Source organism: Macaca fascicularis, chromosome 17 (assembly GCF_037993035.2).
Source record: "Macaca fascicularis isolate 582-1 chromosome 17, T2T-MFA8v1.1".
NCBI classification, from domain to species: Eukaryota; Metazoa; Chordata; class Mammalia; order Primates; family Cercopithecidae; genus Macaca; species Macaca fascicularis.
This window is the reverse complement of record NC_088391.1, coordinates 91,222,791-91,237,541: the sequence shown is the minus strand read 5'-3', so window position 1 is coordinate 91,237,541 and position 14,751 is coordinate 91,222,791. Positions and strand designations below refer to the sequence as shown.

Sequence of the window (14,751 nt, the reverse complement as noted above, 5' to 3'; positions counted from 1 at the left end):
GATTTCAATTCTAGTAAATTTATTGAGGCCTGTTTTATGGCCTAGTAAATGGTATGCTATGGTATGGTAAATATGGTTTAGCCTGGAGAATGTTACACAGGCACTTGAGACAGGTATATTCTGCTGTCATTGGAGAGATTATTCTAGAGATTTCTGTTAGGTCTATTTGGTCTATAGGGCGGTCCAACACTTTTACTTCCTTGCTGATATTCTGTCTAGTTGTTCTACCCATTTTTCAAAGTGACGTATTGTGGAATTGTCTATTTCTCTCTTTGTGTCAGTTTTGCTTCACATTTTTGGGAACTATGTTATTAGGTAGGTATATGTATATACTTGTTATGGCTTTCTGATGGACTGACCCTTTTATCATTATAAAATATCCCTGTCTCTAGCAATAATTTTGTCTTGAACAATATTTTGTCTTGGCAGCTCATGCCTATAATCCCAGCTACTTGGAAGGCTGAGGCGGAAGGATCACTTGAGTCCAGCCATTTGAAGTCAGGAGTTCAAGACCAGCCTGGGCAATAAAGGAAAAACCTACCTCTAAAAATACTTTTTAAAATTAGCTGGGCGTGGTGGGGTACACCTGTAGTCCTAGTCACTTGGGAGGCTAAGGCAGAAGAATCACATGAGCTCAGGAAATAGAAGCAGCAATGAGCTATAATCACACCACTGCATTCTAGCTTGAGTGACAGAGCAAGACCTTGTCTCTTGAAGAAAAAAAAAATACAAAACAGTCTGGGTGTGTTGGCTCATGCCTAAAATCCCAGGACTTCAGGAGGCTGAGGTGGGAGGATTACTTAAGCCCAGGAGTTCAAAACTAGCCCGGGTAACATAGCAAGACCTCATCTCTATTTAAAAAAAAAAAATTGCCAAATGTTAGGGCATGCCCTGTAGTCCCAGCTACTCAGGAGGCTGAGGCAGGAGAATCACCTGAGCCCAGGAGTTTGAGCTTGCAGTGACCTATGATGCCACTGCACTCCAGCCTGGGTGACAGAGCAAGACTCTATCTCAAAAAATAAAAAGAAGGCTATTTTGTCTGATATCAGCATTATTGATAATAAAATGGTGATAATAATATTACAAATACAATGTCTGTCTGATACTTTTTTCCATCCTTTTACAACTGACCTATTTATGCCTTTGACTCTAAAGTGTGTCTCCTGTAAAGCATATGGTTTGATCATATTTTTAAATCTATTCTGTCAGTATCTGCTCTTGACAAGCTTAAGCCATTTGCATTTAATATAATCAATTATCCGTCAGGTAGGATTTACATCTACCATTTTGCTTTTCACTTTCTATATGTCATATCTTTTTTCTCCCTCTATTCCTTTATTATTGCCTTATTTTAAATCATCGTTTTCTATTGTCTCATTTTAATTCCCTTGATTTTTCTTTTACTAATATTACCACTTTTTAAAGTTATTTTTCTTAGTGGTTACCCTGGGCATTACAATTATCACCTTACCTTTAAACAATATCATTTGGGTTGATGCTAACTTAATTGGAATAGTATATAGAAAATGACATCCAACATAGCTTCATTTGCTCTACCCTCCTTTGTCTTCTAATTGTCATACAAATTACCCTGTGTACATGGTGTGCCCAACACCACAATAATTTACAATTATTACATTACGCAGTCACCTTTTAAATCAGAAAAGGAAAAAAAACTTACAAAGTAAATAACACATTTATTATATGTTTACCAATGTAGTTCTCTTAACCAGTGCTTTTTTTTTTTTTTTTGGTGGAGACAGAGTCTTGCTCTATCACCCAGGTTGGAGTGCAGTGGCATGATCTCGGCTCACTGCAACCTCTACCTCCTGGGTTTAAGCGATTCTCATGCCTCAGCCTCCCAAGTAGCTGGGATTACAGGCATGTACCACCATGCCTGGCTAATTTTTTTGTGTGTTTGTTTTTTTAGTAGAGATGAGGTTTCACCAGGCTGGTCTCTAACTCCTTACCTCAGGTGATCCACCCACCTTGGCATCCCAAAGGGCTGGGATAACAAGCGTGAGCCACCATGCCCAGCCTACCAGTGCTCTTAATAACTTCATGTGTATTTAAGTTACTGTTCAGTATCCTTTCATTCCAGTCTTAAGAACTTCCTTTTGTATTTATTGTAGTGCAGGTCTTACAAATTCTCTCAGGTTTTGTTTACCTGGGAATGTTATCATGTCATTTGAAAGGGCAGTTTTGTTACCCATAAGATTTTTGGTTGGCATTTTTCCCTGAGCACTTTATGTATAAAATCCCTTTCTCTTCTAGCTTTCATGGTATCTGATGAAAAGTGAGCTCCTAGTCTTGTGGAGGATCCTTTTACGTGATGAATCATTTTACTCTTGCCGTTTCCAAGATTCTTTTTGGTTTTTGACAGTTTGACTATGATATGTGTAGGTGTGGATCTCTTTGAGTTTATTCTACTTGGAGTTTATGAAGCTTCTTGAATGAGCAGGAAATTTAAGGCATTTTTGACCATGATTTCTTTAGATATTGTTTTTGTTTCTTTCTCCTTTTCTTCTGGGACTCCCAGTACATGTATGTTAGTACACTGATTGTGCACCATAAATCTCTGAGGCTCTTGGGGTTTGTTGTTGTTGTTGTTTTTCCATTTTTCTTTCTGTTCTTCACACTGGATGATCTTAATCGACTTATCTTCAAATCTGCAGATTGTTTCTTCTGCTAGCTCAAATCTACTGTTGAGTCCATCTAATGTACTTTTTCACTTTAGGTATTGTACTTCTCATCTCAAAAATTTTTATTTGCTATTTTATCATTTCTCTCTATTGATATTGGGTTTAGTGAAACATCATTGCCATACTGTCCTTTATTTCTTCATTCCTCATTTCCTTTAGTTCTTGAATGTATTTACAACAGGTTTTTTAAGGTTGCTGTGTGGTAAGTCCAAAATTTAGGCTCTCTCCTGGACATTTCTATTGGCTTATTTTTATCCTGTGAATAAGCCACACTTTCATGTTCCATTACACGTCTTATAACTCTTTGTTGAAAACTGACATCTTAGATAAAATTATGTGGAAAATCTGGAAATGAGATTCCTTCCCCTTCCTCAGGACAACAATCTGGACTTTTCCCCTTTGATATTCTTCAGAATAGTTAACTATCTGCTCCATGTCTATCTATCCCATTTGATGTTACAGTTCCTAAAGGTCAAAGACTGTTTCATTATTATTGTAAGCACATGGTTTTATTATTATTATTATTATTATTATTTTGAGACAGAGTCTTGATCTGTCACTCAGGCTGGAGTGCAGTGGCACGATCTCAGCTCACAGCAAGCTCCGCCTCCTGGGTTCATGCCATTCTCCTGCCTCAGCTTCCCGATTAGCTAGGACTACAGGCACCCACCACCATGTCTGTCTAATTTTTTTGTATTTTTAGTAGAGACGGGGTTTCACCGTGTTAGCTAGGATGGTCTCGATCTCTTGACCTCGTGACCCGCCCGCCTCGGCCTCCCAAAGTGCTGGGATTACAGGTGTGAGCCACCACGCCCAGCCAGCACATGCATCTTATCACATGGAGCACTATTTATTATTTTTGGAATGATCTGATAACTTTAACTCTGAAGGTAAAAGCTTATCATCATTAAAATATATATTGAGAAACTTACTGAAAGAAGGTGATGTTTGTGGATGATCAGAACACTGGTCATCTAGACTAATGTTATCTACATTCAGGGCCACTAGTTGCATATGAATACTCAACATTTCTGAATAGTCTGATACACTGTAAGAAACCAGAATTTCCAAAGAAAACAAAAATCAAGAATAAGATAATAAACACACATTTATTGTAAAAAAGAACTTATTAAAAGATGGTTTAAAAGAAAACAACAGGTAGCTTAAATCAGTGTTTACCCTGTAGATTAATGTGAAAGCTTTGTTGATTGTATAATGGAATATAAGAACATTGAAACAGCTAGTATACTGACAATACCCTTGAAAACAACAATGCTTTCAAACAACATGGTTTGCTAGTCTGTGCTCTACCTTGTCTTACACATTTCTTAGTATTTTCCAAATATCACAGGATTTATTCACAGAACAAATTTCATTGAACGTATTATTGGGGATAAGGCTGAAAAGATGACTAGGTAGCTCCATAAAGGGAAACTGAGGTCTATCCAATTCAAGCCAAATAATCACTATCTAAACATGCATTTTTATCTTCAATAATCTATTATTTATTAAATTATTTATTTTAAGGAAAAGGTAGTTCTAAAGTAAACTGATGAAGAGATGTTAAAGCACATAATGCCCACACTGGTCTCCTAGAAAAGATGCCTAATCTCCCTCTAGTACATCTCATTACTTCACCCATTGCCACATGCATAAATCATTATGGTCTTCATATATACAAATATAGAAAAAAGCATTATACTGAAAAATCAAGTAACCAAATTCATATATACGAACAGAGAAAAAAGCATTATACTGAAAAATCAAGTAATGGGTTCAAAAGATATATTTTCCCATTTGCACCAAATCTATATTCCTCTTTTAAGTTTCATACTTATCTCACTGACAATCTCTAAACGACTTTTAAATCCTTTTTTGGAACAAGGCTGAACACAAATATTATAATATATACAAATATTCCTCCATTACCTACAGAAAATTGCCTTACACAGATCAGCTAACTTGGGTTTTTAATAATAATCTTTGTATTATGTAAATTAATCTTTCGACATTTTATTATATATGCACTGATGGTGCTGATTTAGTTTCAATTCAAAAATCAAGGATTTCATTATCCTATAAAACATATCCAGAGTTCAAAGTATTTAAAGGGGGTTAAACAAAATGCAAACACTTAATGCAACATTAAGCATGTGAAATAAAAACTTGATTGCCTAAAGAAAGCATGCTATGCTGTTACCCTGGTGACAGGTTAAAAAAGGGACTGTAAGCTGAATAGCTGTATGATATGAAATTAAAATGTTTCACATTGAACAATCCAAAATGAATTGGGAAAGGTTAGAGTAGAGGAGAGAGAAATCAATTCTCCAATGGCAATGGTGAATGGGAAAGAAGTATGAATAGGATTTGCCAGTGGGGTGCAACAGCTGCCAAATATCCTGCAGCCAAAGAATTACAATAATACTGATGAAGTGTGCAAGAGCTTCTGGAATCATTGCAGGGAACAGAGAAATTCTCTGGCAATAATCAGGCTATTCTGTCTTCCACTCAGCTCATACAGTAGGATCAAAATAAAAATATTTTACAATATAATAGTTAGCAAAAATATGTAAATATGCTTTCTTATCCACCGAGTATCTTGTACTTAATCTCACATAGATTTCTAAACCGTCTTAAACACAGTCATATTAAGTAACTGAAAAGATCGTAACAGACATAGTAAAAAGTTAGGCAAGCCTAAATGATAATGATTGAGTTAATGTTTTATCTCATCTTATTGCTTTTAGGGGATTTATTTGCTCAAATGAAAGTAGATATTTCCAAAGACAAAGAGTATATACATACGTTTGTAAATATATACTTAAAGTGCTATTTTTTTTATTGTATAGTCAGGTATCACATCACCTTCATTGTCACAGTGAAGTGGCTTATCTGAGAGTATGAAACGAGTTATGATAAGTTGTTTTATTTTCATTGATGTATAAATGTGTTATAATTTCACATGTTCTTTTAATTCAGAAGACATTTTAGCAAAAGAGCCAATATGCACCCATTCAACAATACTTGCTTTTCCTTGGGAACTATTTTCACATGGTTACTTTTTTCTGTGTTTCTCTCCCCACCCATCTTTTAGTGGTTAAGATCACATTTCAAAAACCTTAAACTTTTATCATCTAATTGAAAAATTTAATAACAGGTGAATAAATTCTGTATCTGAAACCAGGAAAGGCCAAGAAAAATAAACAGATAATTGTCTCTGCTAGGCAGAAATCACTAAAAAATCGATTCTCCATTTTATCAGGAAGCCAGATGAGGAAAGATAATACAATACAAATGCAGACACAATGACTGCACATACAGAGAACCCAGGTGAAAATAATTTCCCGTTACGTTACTGTGGCTGAAAGAGTTAAACTGACACCAGGCTGTGTAGCCAGTCACGATACTTGATATGTGCTACTAAGCCTGAGCACAAAGTACACTGATTCCATGCAGCCAAAGTCATCCTCCACAAAAGTGAGTGCTTTATTTTAACTTTTCAGGCTGAAGTATTTCCATCAATATTATAGGCCATAGTGAAGTCGTTTCTTTTTCTGAGTCTTTAACCCCCACTCAAATACCAAGAGAGAAATTATGAGGATAAAGTAGAAACCAGAAAGTGGCCAAGCACGGTGGCTCATGTCTGTAATCCCAGCACTTTGGGAGGCCAAAGCAGGTGGATGACCTGAGGTCAGGATTTTGAGCCCAGCCTGGCCAACATGGCAAAACCCGGTCTCTACTAAAAATACAAAAACTAGCCAGCCGTGGTAGTGCGTGCCTGTAATCCCAGCTACCTGGGAGGCTGAGGTAGGAGAACTGCTTGAGCCCAGGGGACAGAGGCTGTACTGAGCCAAGATCACGCCACTGCACACCAGCCTGGATGACAGAGCAAGATTGTCTCAGAAAAAAAAAAGAAAGAAAGAAAAGAAAAGAAAGGAAAAGAAAAAAGAAACCAGAAAGTAAAACCTGTGACTTCATGCAATTCAAATAGCATCAGAGCTGAAAAAGGCTTCAGTAATCATCCAATTCAACACTGCCATTTTTCAGAAGAGAAAACTGAGTTAAAAGCTGAATCACTGTGCACAAGGGCCTGTGGAACCTGGAAACATGGCAGTGGGGCTGGGTCCAGATCCTGACTCCTGACACTTCGCTTAGCGCTTGTCCCATCCACTGCACCATGCCAACTGCTCTAACAATTCAGTGCCATATGAGGGAGCCAAAAGAACCAAAGGTGACTCTAAATTTTCCCAACCTGAATCACTGAAAAGAGGAAATGCCATAAAGGCCATACAGAATTCAGTGTATGCATTTTCAGTATTTAAGGGATGCGGAGTACACATCTCACCCTGCAATGTCAGTGACCACTAGTATAACATGACCTAATGTAAATTCATTCTCTGGACTTGTCGGTTCTATCAGAGAAAGATTTTCCATCATATGTTAAATTATTAAAAGATATTAACATTGTATAGTCTTTGAAAACCACTTTTTCAAAGAATATTTAACATGGGAAACTGATGACAGCGTAATAATGCATTTTTTAAAAAGACATCCTTTTAAAAGAATGGCCCATTTTCTGGTAAAATCAAAATAAAACTAGACTATGTGTATATACAAAAAAAGGTCAGTCCTCAAAAGGGATGCTGGGATTTATAATCTCCAGTTTCTCCCTCCCATTCTTTCTAGAACCCCCACCAATCCGAAGTTAAGCCCCACTTTCCATGTGCCTCCCCTAAAACTGCTCTAGTCAGGTCTCCTGTGACGTCCACATTGTTCAAAGGTCAATGGTCATTCTCCATCCCATCTGACACACTGCAGTTGAACACTCCTTTCTCCCTGCCGCCCTTTCTTCATTTGGCTCCCTGAACTCCACCCAGGCCTAGTTTTCCACTTATCTCCTTCTAAGTCTCCTTTGTTGAATCCTCATCTTTCCAGCTTTCTCATATTGAAGAGTCTCAGGGCTCAGGCCTAGGACCCTATCCTCTCTGGCATCAGCTTCCCCTTTTACTCCCTTATAGTCAACTGCAACACTGCAGCCAGGAAGATCTTGTGAATACACATGTTGCTCACACTCTTCATTGCTCAAAACCTTGCAATGGCTCCCCACTTCACTCAAAGTTAAGAGCAGGAATCCTTGACGGTAGCCCATCTGACACAACTCCATTTCCTACTATTCAACAGCTTGCTTACTCCTCTCCAGCTGCATTCAGCAGACTAACATACTGAGCCTCATCCTTCATATCTTCTGAACCCCTTAATTCTATATGAGATGAAAACTGTATCGGTTTCAATCAGCGTTTCTGTTATCCATACCCAAACATCCCCAGTGACTCAGGAGGTAATATAACTGCCACTCTAGAAACAAGAGAAAAGTTACTATAATGGGGCACGCCTATAGTCCCAGCTACTCAGAAGGCTGAGGTGGGAGGAATGCTTGAGCCCAGGAGGTCGGGGCTGCAATCAGCTATGTTCATACCTGGGCAACATAGTAAGACTCTGTCTCTAATTAAAAAAAAAAAAAAAAAAAAGCAGGGATATGCAAGTCAATAAATGAAACTGATTCCACTGGTTACCCATACGAAAAAATAAAATCAGATCTCAATCTCCTATCATCACACATAATAAATTTGAAATATGAAATACCAGTGTAATAAAGGAAACTTCTAAAAGACCAGAAATAAAAATATAAGTAAATATTTTACAAAATCTTAGGTAGAAAATATTGCTTTTTAAGCATAAAAGCAAAATAAAAACCCACAAAGAAATACATTTATTAAATAACATTAAAAACAAACTTTAATGGTGTCCTATTTACTGGAATATAACATAAAACATCTCATTATTTACTTCACGGAAGAAAACCAGACCCCCATTTTTTCTTTCTTGTCATATATATGTATAGCTATTGTATAAAGAAGTAAAAAATACGGCGTCTTATTCTTGATGGTTTCCTTTTGGTTTATTCATAATACATTTACTTAGTTGTGTACTACAATATATTATAGATTCTTTTTTATTTCTTTATAACAATGAGGTAAAGAATCTGGGTGTTGCAATGTAATTATACAATAGGGCGCGGTGGCTCCAGCCTGTAATTCCAGCACTTTGGGAGGCCGAGACGGGTGGATCACGAGGTCAGGAGATCGAGACTATCCTGGCTAACACGGTGAAACCCCGTCTGTACTAAAAAAATACAAAAAACTAGGCAGGCGCCTGTAGTCCCAGCTACTCCGGAGGCTGAGGCAGCCTAAACCCGGGAGGCGGAGCTTGCGGTGAGCTGAGATCCGGCCACTGCACTCCAACCCGAGCAACAGAGCGAGACTCTGCCTCAAAAAAAAAAAAAAAAAAAAAAAATTATACAATAACAATGATTCTCATATGAAAAAGACAGAATAAAGATTACTCTCATTTTATAGGTAAGCTTAAAGTAAAATACATACCTAAGCTCACATTACTAGTAAGTGGTAGAGTTATGACTAAAATCTAGACTTATAACTCTAAATTCTGGTTTTGCTACCATATCACAAAATGTACAAAATGTATTTACATGTTTATATATATTATATGGTTTGGTTCCATGTCCCCACCCAAATCTCAGGTTGAATTGTAAGTCCCAGTGTTGGGGGAGGAAACTGGTGGGAAGTGATTGGATAATGGGGGCAGATTTCCCACTTGCTGTTCTCGTGATAGTGAGTGAGTTCTCACAAAAAGATTTAGTTGTTTGAAAGTAGGCAGCACCTCCCCCTTTGTGCTCTCTCTCTCCTGCCACCCATGTGAAGATGTGCCTGCTTTTCCTTCACCTTCTGCCATGACTGTAAGTTTCCTGAGGCCTCCCCAGCCATGTGGGACCATAAGTCAATTAAACCTCTTTTCTTTATAAACTACCCAGTCTCAGGTATGCCTTTATAGGTATGTAAGAATGGACTAATACAACATACCTATTTACATAGATGCAGCGGTGCATGTTCATGTGTGCAAGCATACCCACGTGAATGAAGAAGGCAGCAGGGAGAGGGAGAGAGAATATATATAACTTGCGTGTATTTCTGTCTTGCCAACCTTGGAATTATAAACAAATACTAATTTGCGGGGGAGTGGACTAGAATGTTTTATAAACACAGCAACTTTCCAAATCACAAAGAAGAACCCCACATCATAATGTCCACATAAGTGAATTCCAAGTGGATTAAAGACATCAACACTGCAGATCTTTTTCTAATTGTTTGCTTAAAAATAAGGATTCTAAACATATCCTCCATAACCTCTATGGAAGGGCAAAATGGGTGAAGGAAGAAAGAAGAAAACAAAAACAGGTCAACAAAATGTAATGAATTTACTATTTATCTCCAATAAAAGATGATTTTATAAGACTCACAGGGTCAACATTTCTTTTCAAACATCTTAAAATATATTTAACATATGAAAAGAGATAACACTGTCCACACCCACCTCAGCAGGGCTCAATCCTGAGAACTGGCCTCTAAAAGGGAGTCAGGGCTTACTCTGAGGCATGCCCCCTGCCTGATTCTTAAAACCCGCAAAGTAACAGGAATGCGAAGCAGCCCTCTACTAGAGAAAGACAATTTAGTCACCAGACATTCTACTATCGAGAAAGTTGGCTGGTTCAGCCCTAGAAATGGTGATCATTACAATGATAAAGCAAGAAACTCAGCAGAAAGATAATAACTAGGAAGTTAGGAAGGCTGAATGATAGAGCAGAAGCAAGGATAAAGGACAATCTGTCCAGCTACAAAAACCTGACAAAAGAAAGGAATGGATGAAGAAATAACACTGGAGAAAGGAGGAAGTAAAGAAATTGAGAGAGGGCAAAACAGTATCTTCACTACTGTCTGAGATGCCTGGGATGACGGGCAGTACTCGAGCCGGGGTAAGTTATCCTGATTCTCAAGAAAGCTGAATCCAGATCGAAGAACAACATCTGGATCTAAGGAAAACAGACATTTTGAGCAAAAATAAAGATCACTAAAAATGAGTAAAATGTTACCTTTACTATTTTTTCTTCCAATCATTACCAGTTAGTGAAACAAATTATTATATCAAACTACAATTTCAACAAAATCATTTTAGCTTAAAAAAAGTGATTGTTTAATATAACTAGCTTTTAATGATTCATTTCTGTCAATATAAGTGTTTAAGAATAATTAAAAAGAAACCTTCATGGTAAGCCAGTAAAAAATTGAGTTCATCAAATTTATTTTATATTCATCCCCCCAAAAATTGCTATTATTTCTGACATAACTTTTCTTTTTTTCTAAAATGTACCACTATCGTTTCACTACGGGTATGTATTATTAATGTGTTTTTCCAAGTCATAAATGATGAAAGAGTGAAGCCCATAGAGAAATTGGAAAAATAAGATCAGCAGCCAAAACAAGCAACACAAAGGAAGGGCTGTGGGCTACTGGTTTGGAAGGAAAAACATTTCACGAACACACCCATGACAAAGCAATACAGAGCCACACCTGGAGGGTGACTCTTAGACTCCATTCCCAAGCCGATTGTGAAAACATGACTCTAAAGCCAAAATGCGAAGGTTCAAACACCCTACATCAGCTTTCATGATGTAGGTGTCAGGGACCTCCTCAGAAAGCAAGCCAGAAACACAGCTTCACTTAGCTAAACAAGATTACGCTTTGTGAAGAAGCACAGTATGTTTGCTAAATGTTACAGCTCTCCGCTGTTATAGGTTGTAGCAATTTTACAATAAACTGATAATACTATGTAAGTGATAGTACCTTTTTTTCAACAGAAAATAAACTCACCAAAAATGAACAATTTCTGCTGTATAGGAAATAAATGTGCAATTATCTGGATAAGTGAACTTGCAGTCTACAGTTCATAAATACATATTTTGTTTCTAATTTATAAAAGATAATGAGTTCAAAAATAAGATACTTAAATTTTTTAATGTAGCAATTATCACATTTACAATTTTAGCTAGAAATTAGCAGAAGACTATAAAGTAAGATTGCTTCTTAACCTCTACTTTATAAAGCAATTGCCCTAAATATTTCAACAATCTCTAAGGAATGTTAGTGTTTGAACTATCTAAAACACTATAAATCATAATATAAAGTATTCTGTGTTTCCCAAAACCATTCATTGGAATATTAATTTTTCAAAGAGCTTTTAGGAAAAAGGTTTTCACAAGAAAAAAAGAGTTTAGGTAACAGTCCAACTATATCCTGCTCTTAAAGAGTTTAAGAATGCATTTTAGTATATAGGAATACCTTGGAGACACTGTGAGATCAGTTCCACTGCAATGAAGCAAATATTTCAATAAAGCAAGTCACATAATTTTGTTAGTTTTCCAATGTGTATAAAAGTTATGTTTACACTGTATTGTAGTCTATGAAGCAGGCAATAGCTCTTAAAACCAATGTACAAACTTTAATTAAAAAGTACTGTAGGCTGGGCATGGTGGCTTACACTTGTAAACCCAGCAGTTTGGATGGTCAAGGCAGGCAGATCACAAGGTCAGGAGATCGAGACCATCCTGGCTAACATGGTGAAACCCCGTCTCTACTAAAAATACAAAAAGTTAGCCAGGTGTGGTGGCACGTGCCTGTAGTCCCAGCTACTTGGGAGGCTGAGGCAGGAGAATTGCTTGAACCCAGGAGGTGCAGGTTGCAGTGAGCTGAGATCACGCCACTGCACTCCAGCCTGGGCGACAGAGCGACACTCTGTCTCAAAAAAAAAAAAAAAAAAAAAAGGACTTTATTACTAAAAAATGCTAACCATCATCTAAGCCTTTAATGAGTCATAATCTTTTTGCTGGTAGAGGGTGGTGCTGACTGATCAGGCTGATGGATGCTGAAGGCTGGGGAGGCTGCAGCAGTTTCTTAAAATAAGACAACAATAAAGTTTGCCAAACCAATTGATTCTTCCTCTCATGAAAGGTTTCCCTGTAGCATGTTATGCTGTTGATACCATTTTTCCCACAGTAGAACTTCTTTCAAAATTAGAGTCAATCCTCTAAGCTGCTTCAGCAACTAAGTTAATGTAATATTCTAAAATCCTTTTCAACAATGTTCACAGCATCTTCACCAGAAGTAGAGTCCATCTTAAAAACTTTGCTTTTTAAGCAAAATTTCTTCGCTCATCCATTAGAAGCAACTCTCATCCATTCAAGTTCTACCATGAGATTGCAGCAAGTCAGCCACATCTTCAGATTCTACTTCTAGTTTTCTTGCTACTTCCACCCCATCTGTAGGTATTTCCTTCAATGACCTCTTGAACACCTCAAAGCCAGTTCTTCCAAACTCCTGTTAATGTTGATCTTTTATTTTGCCCATTGAAGCACAAGTGTTCTTAAGGGGATCTAGAATGGTGAATTCTTCCCAGAAAGTTTTCAATTTGCTTTGTCCAGATCCATCAAAGGAATCACTATTTACGGCAGCTATCGCCTTGTGAAATGTATTTCTTAAATAAGACTTGAAAATCAAAATGACTCCCTGATCCATGAGCTACAGAATGAACGCTGTGTTAGCAGGCATGAAAACAACATTAATCTCCTTGTGCCTCTCCATCAGAGCTCTTGGGTGACCAGGTGCACTGTCAATGAGCAGCAATCATTTGAAAAAAATATTTTTTGTTTTGAGAGTAGGTCTCAACAGTGGGGTCAAAATAATCAGTAAATAATGCTGTAAGCGTACATTTTGTCATCCAGGCTTTGTTATTCCATTTCTAGAGCACAAGGAGAGCAGATTTAGTATAAATATTTAAGACCCTAGGGATTATGGAATGGTAAATGTGCACTGGCTTCTACTTCAAGTCATCAGTTGCATTAGCCCCTACCATCAGTCCTTTGAAGCTCTAAGCCAGGAATTGAGTTTTCCTCTCTAGCTATGAAAGTCCTAGATGGCATCTTCTTTCAATAGAAGACTGTCTTATCTATGTTGAAAATCTGCTGTTTAGTGTAGCCACCTTCATCGATGATCCTAGTAAGATCTTCTAGATAAATTACTGCAGCTTCTACATCAGCACTTGCAGCTTCCCCTCCACTTTTATGTTATGGAGACAGCTTCTTTCCTTAAATTTAATGAACCAAGCTCTGACAGCTTTAAGCTTTTCTTCTGCAGCTTCCTCACCTCTCTCAGCCTTCACAGAACTGAAGAGAGTTAGGGCCTTGCTCTAGATTAGGCTTTCACTTAAGTTAATTTTGTGGCTGATTTGATCTTCTGTCCAGACCTATAAAACTTTCCCCTTATCAGCAATAAGGCTGTTTCACTTTCTTATCATTTATGTGTTCACTGGAATAGCACTTTTAATTTCCTTCAAGAATGTTTCCTTTGCATTCGTAACTTTGCTAACCATTTGGCACAAGAGGCCTAGCCTGCCTCAGCTTTCAACATGCCTTCTTCACTAAGCTTAATCATTTCTACTTTTCGATTTAAAGTGAAAGATGTGCTACTTATTTCTTTCACTTGAACACTTAAAAGGCCACTGCTTTGTTATTAATTAGCCTAACTTCAATATTACTGTATCTCAGGGAATAGGGAGACCCAAGGAGAGTGAGAGACACTGGGAATGGCTGGGTCAGTGAATCAGAACACACACATTTGTCAATTAAGTTCACCATCTTACATGTGCATGGTTTGTGGCACCCCAAAACAGTTACAATTGGAACATCAAAGATCACTAATCCCAGATCACCAAAACAGATATGATGATAATGACGAAGTCTGAAATGTTATGAGAATTACCAAAATGTGACAAAGAGACAGTGAATACATGCTGTTGGAAAAACAGCACAAAAAGACTTGCTTAATGCAGGGTTGCCATAAACCTTCAATCTGTAAAAAATGCAATATCTGAGAAGTGCAATAAAGCAAAGGACAATGAAATGAGGTGTGCCTGTATGACAGTCTCTAAGAGGTTTCCAACTTAACAAGGGATTTTCCATGTTTATTTAAACACAGAAACATTTTCTTAAGTAATGCATTTTAATACCTCCCTCAAACTAGTGCTCTGTGGAGTACACTTTAAGGAATACAGTTGAAGTCTAAAACTGTGTGCATTTGATTAT

At 37.4% G+C, this 14,751-nt stretch overlaps 1 protein-coding gene across 4 annotated transcripts in view; it reads right to left on the bottom strand.

Moving 5' to 3' along the window:
- The window catches only part of PCCA (propionyl-CoA carboxylase subunit alpha), a 436,745-nt gene that overhangs the window by 177,703 nt on the left and 244,291 nt on the right, over window positions 1-14,751 (bottom strand). The window contains exon 19 of one of the 4 annotated variants that reach the window (XM_074021336.1): window positions 10,030-10,647. The exons of the other annotated variants lie outside the window; for them this stretch is intronic. Coding sequence (XP_073877437.1) covers window positions 10,608-10,647 — 40 coding nt within the window. The 3' untranslated portion in view covers window positions 10,030-10,607. Of the gene's footprint in view, window positions 1-10,029; window positions 10,648-14,751 lie in introns of those variants that run through there. 4 annotated transcript variants of the gene reach the window in all.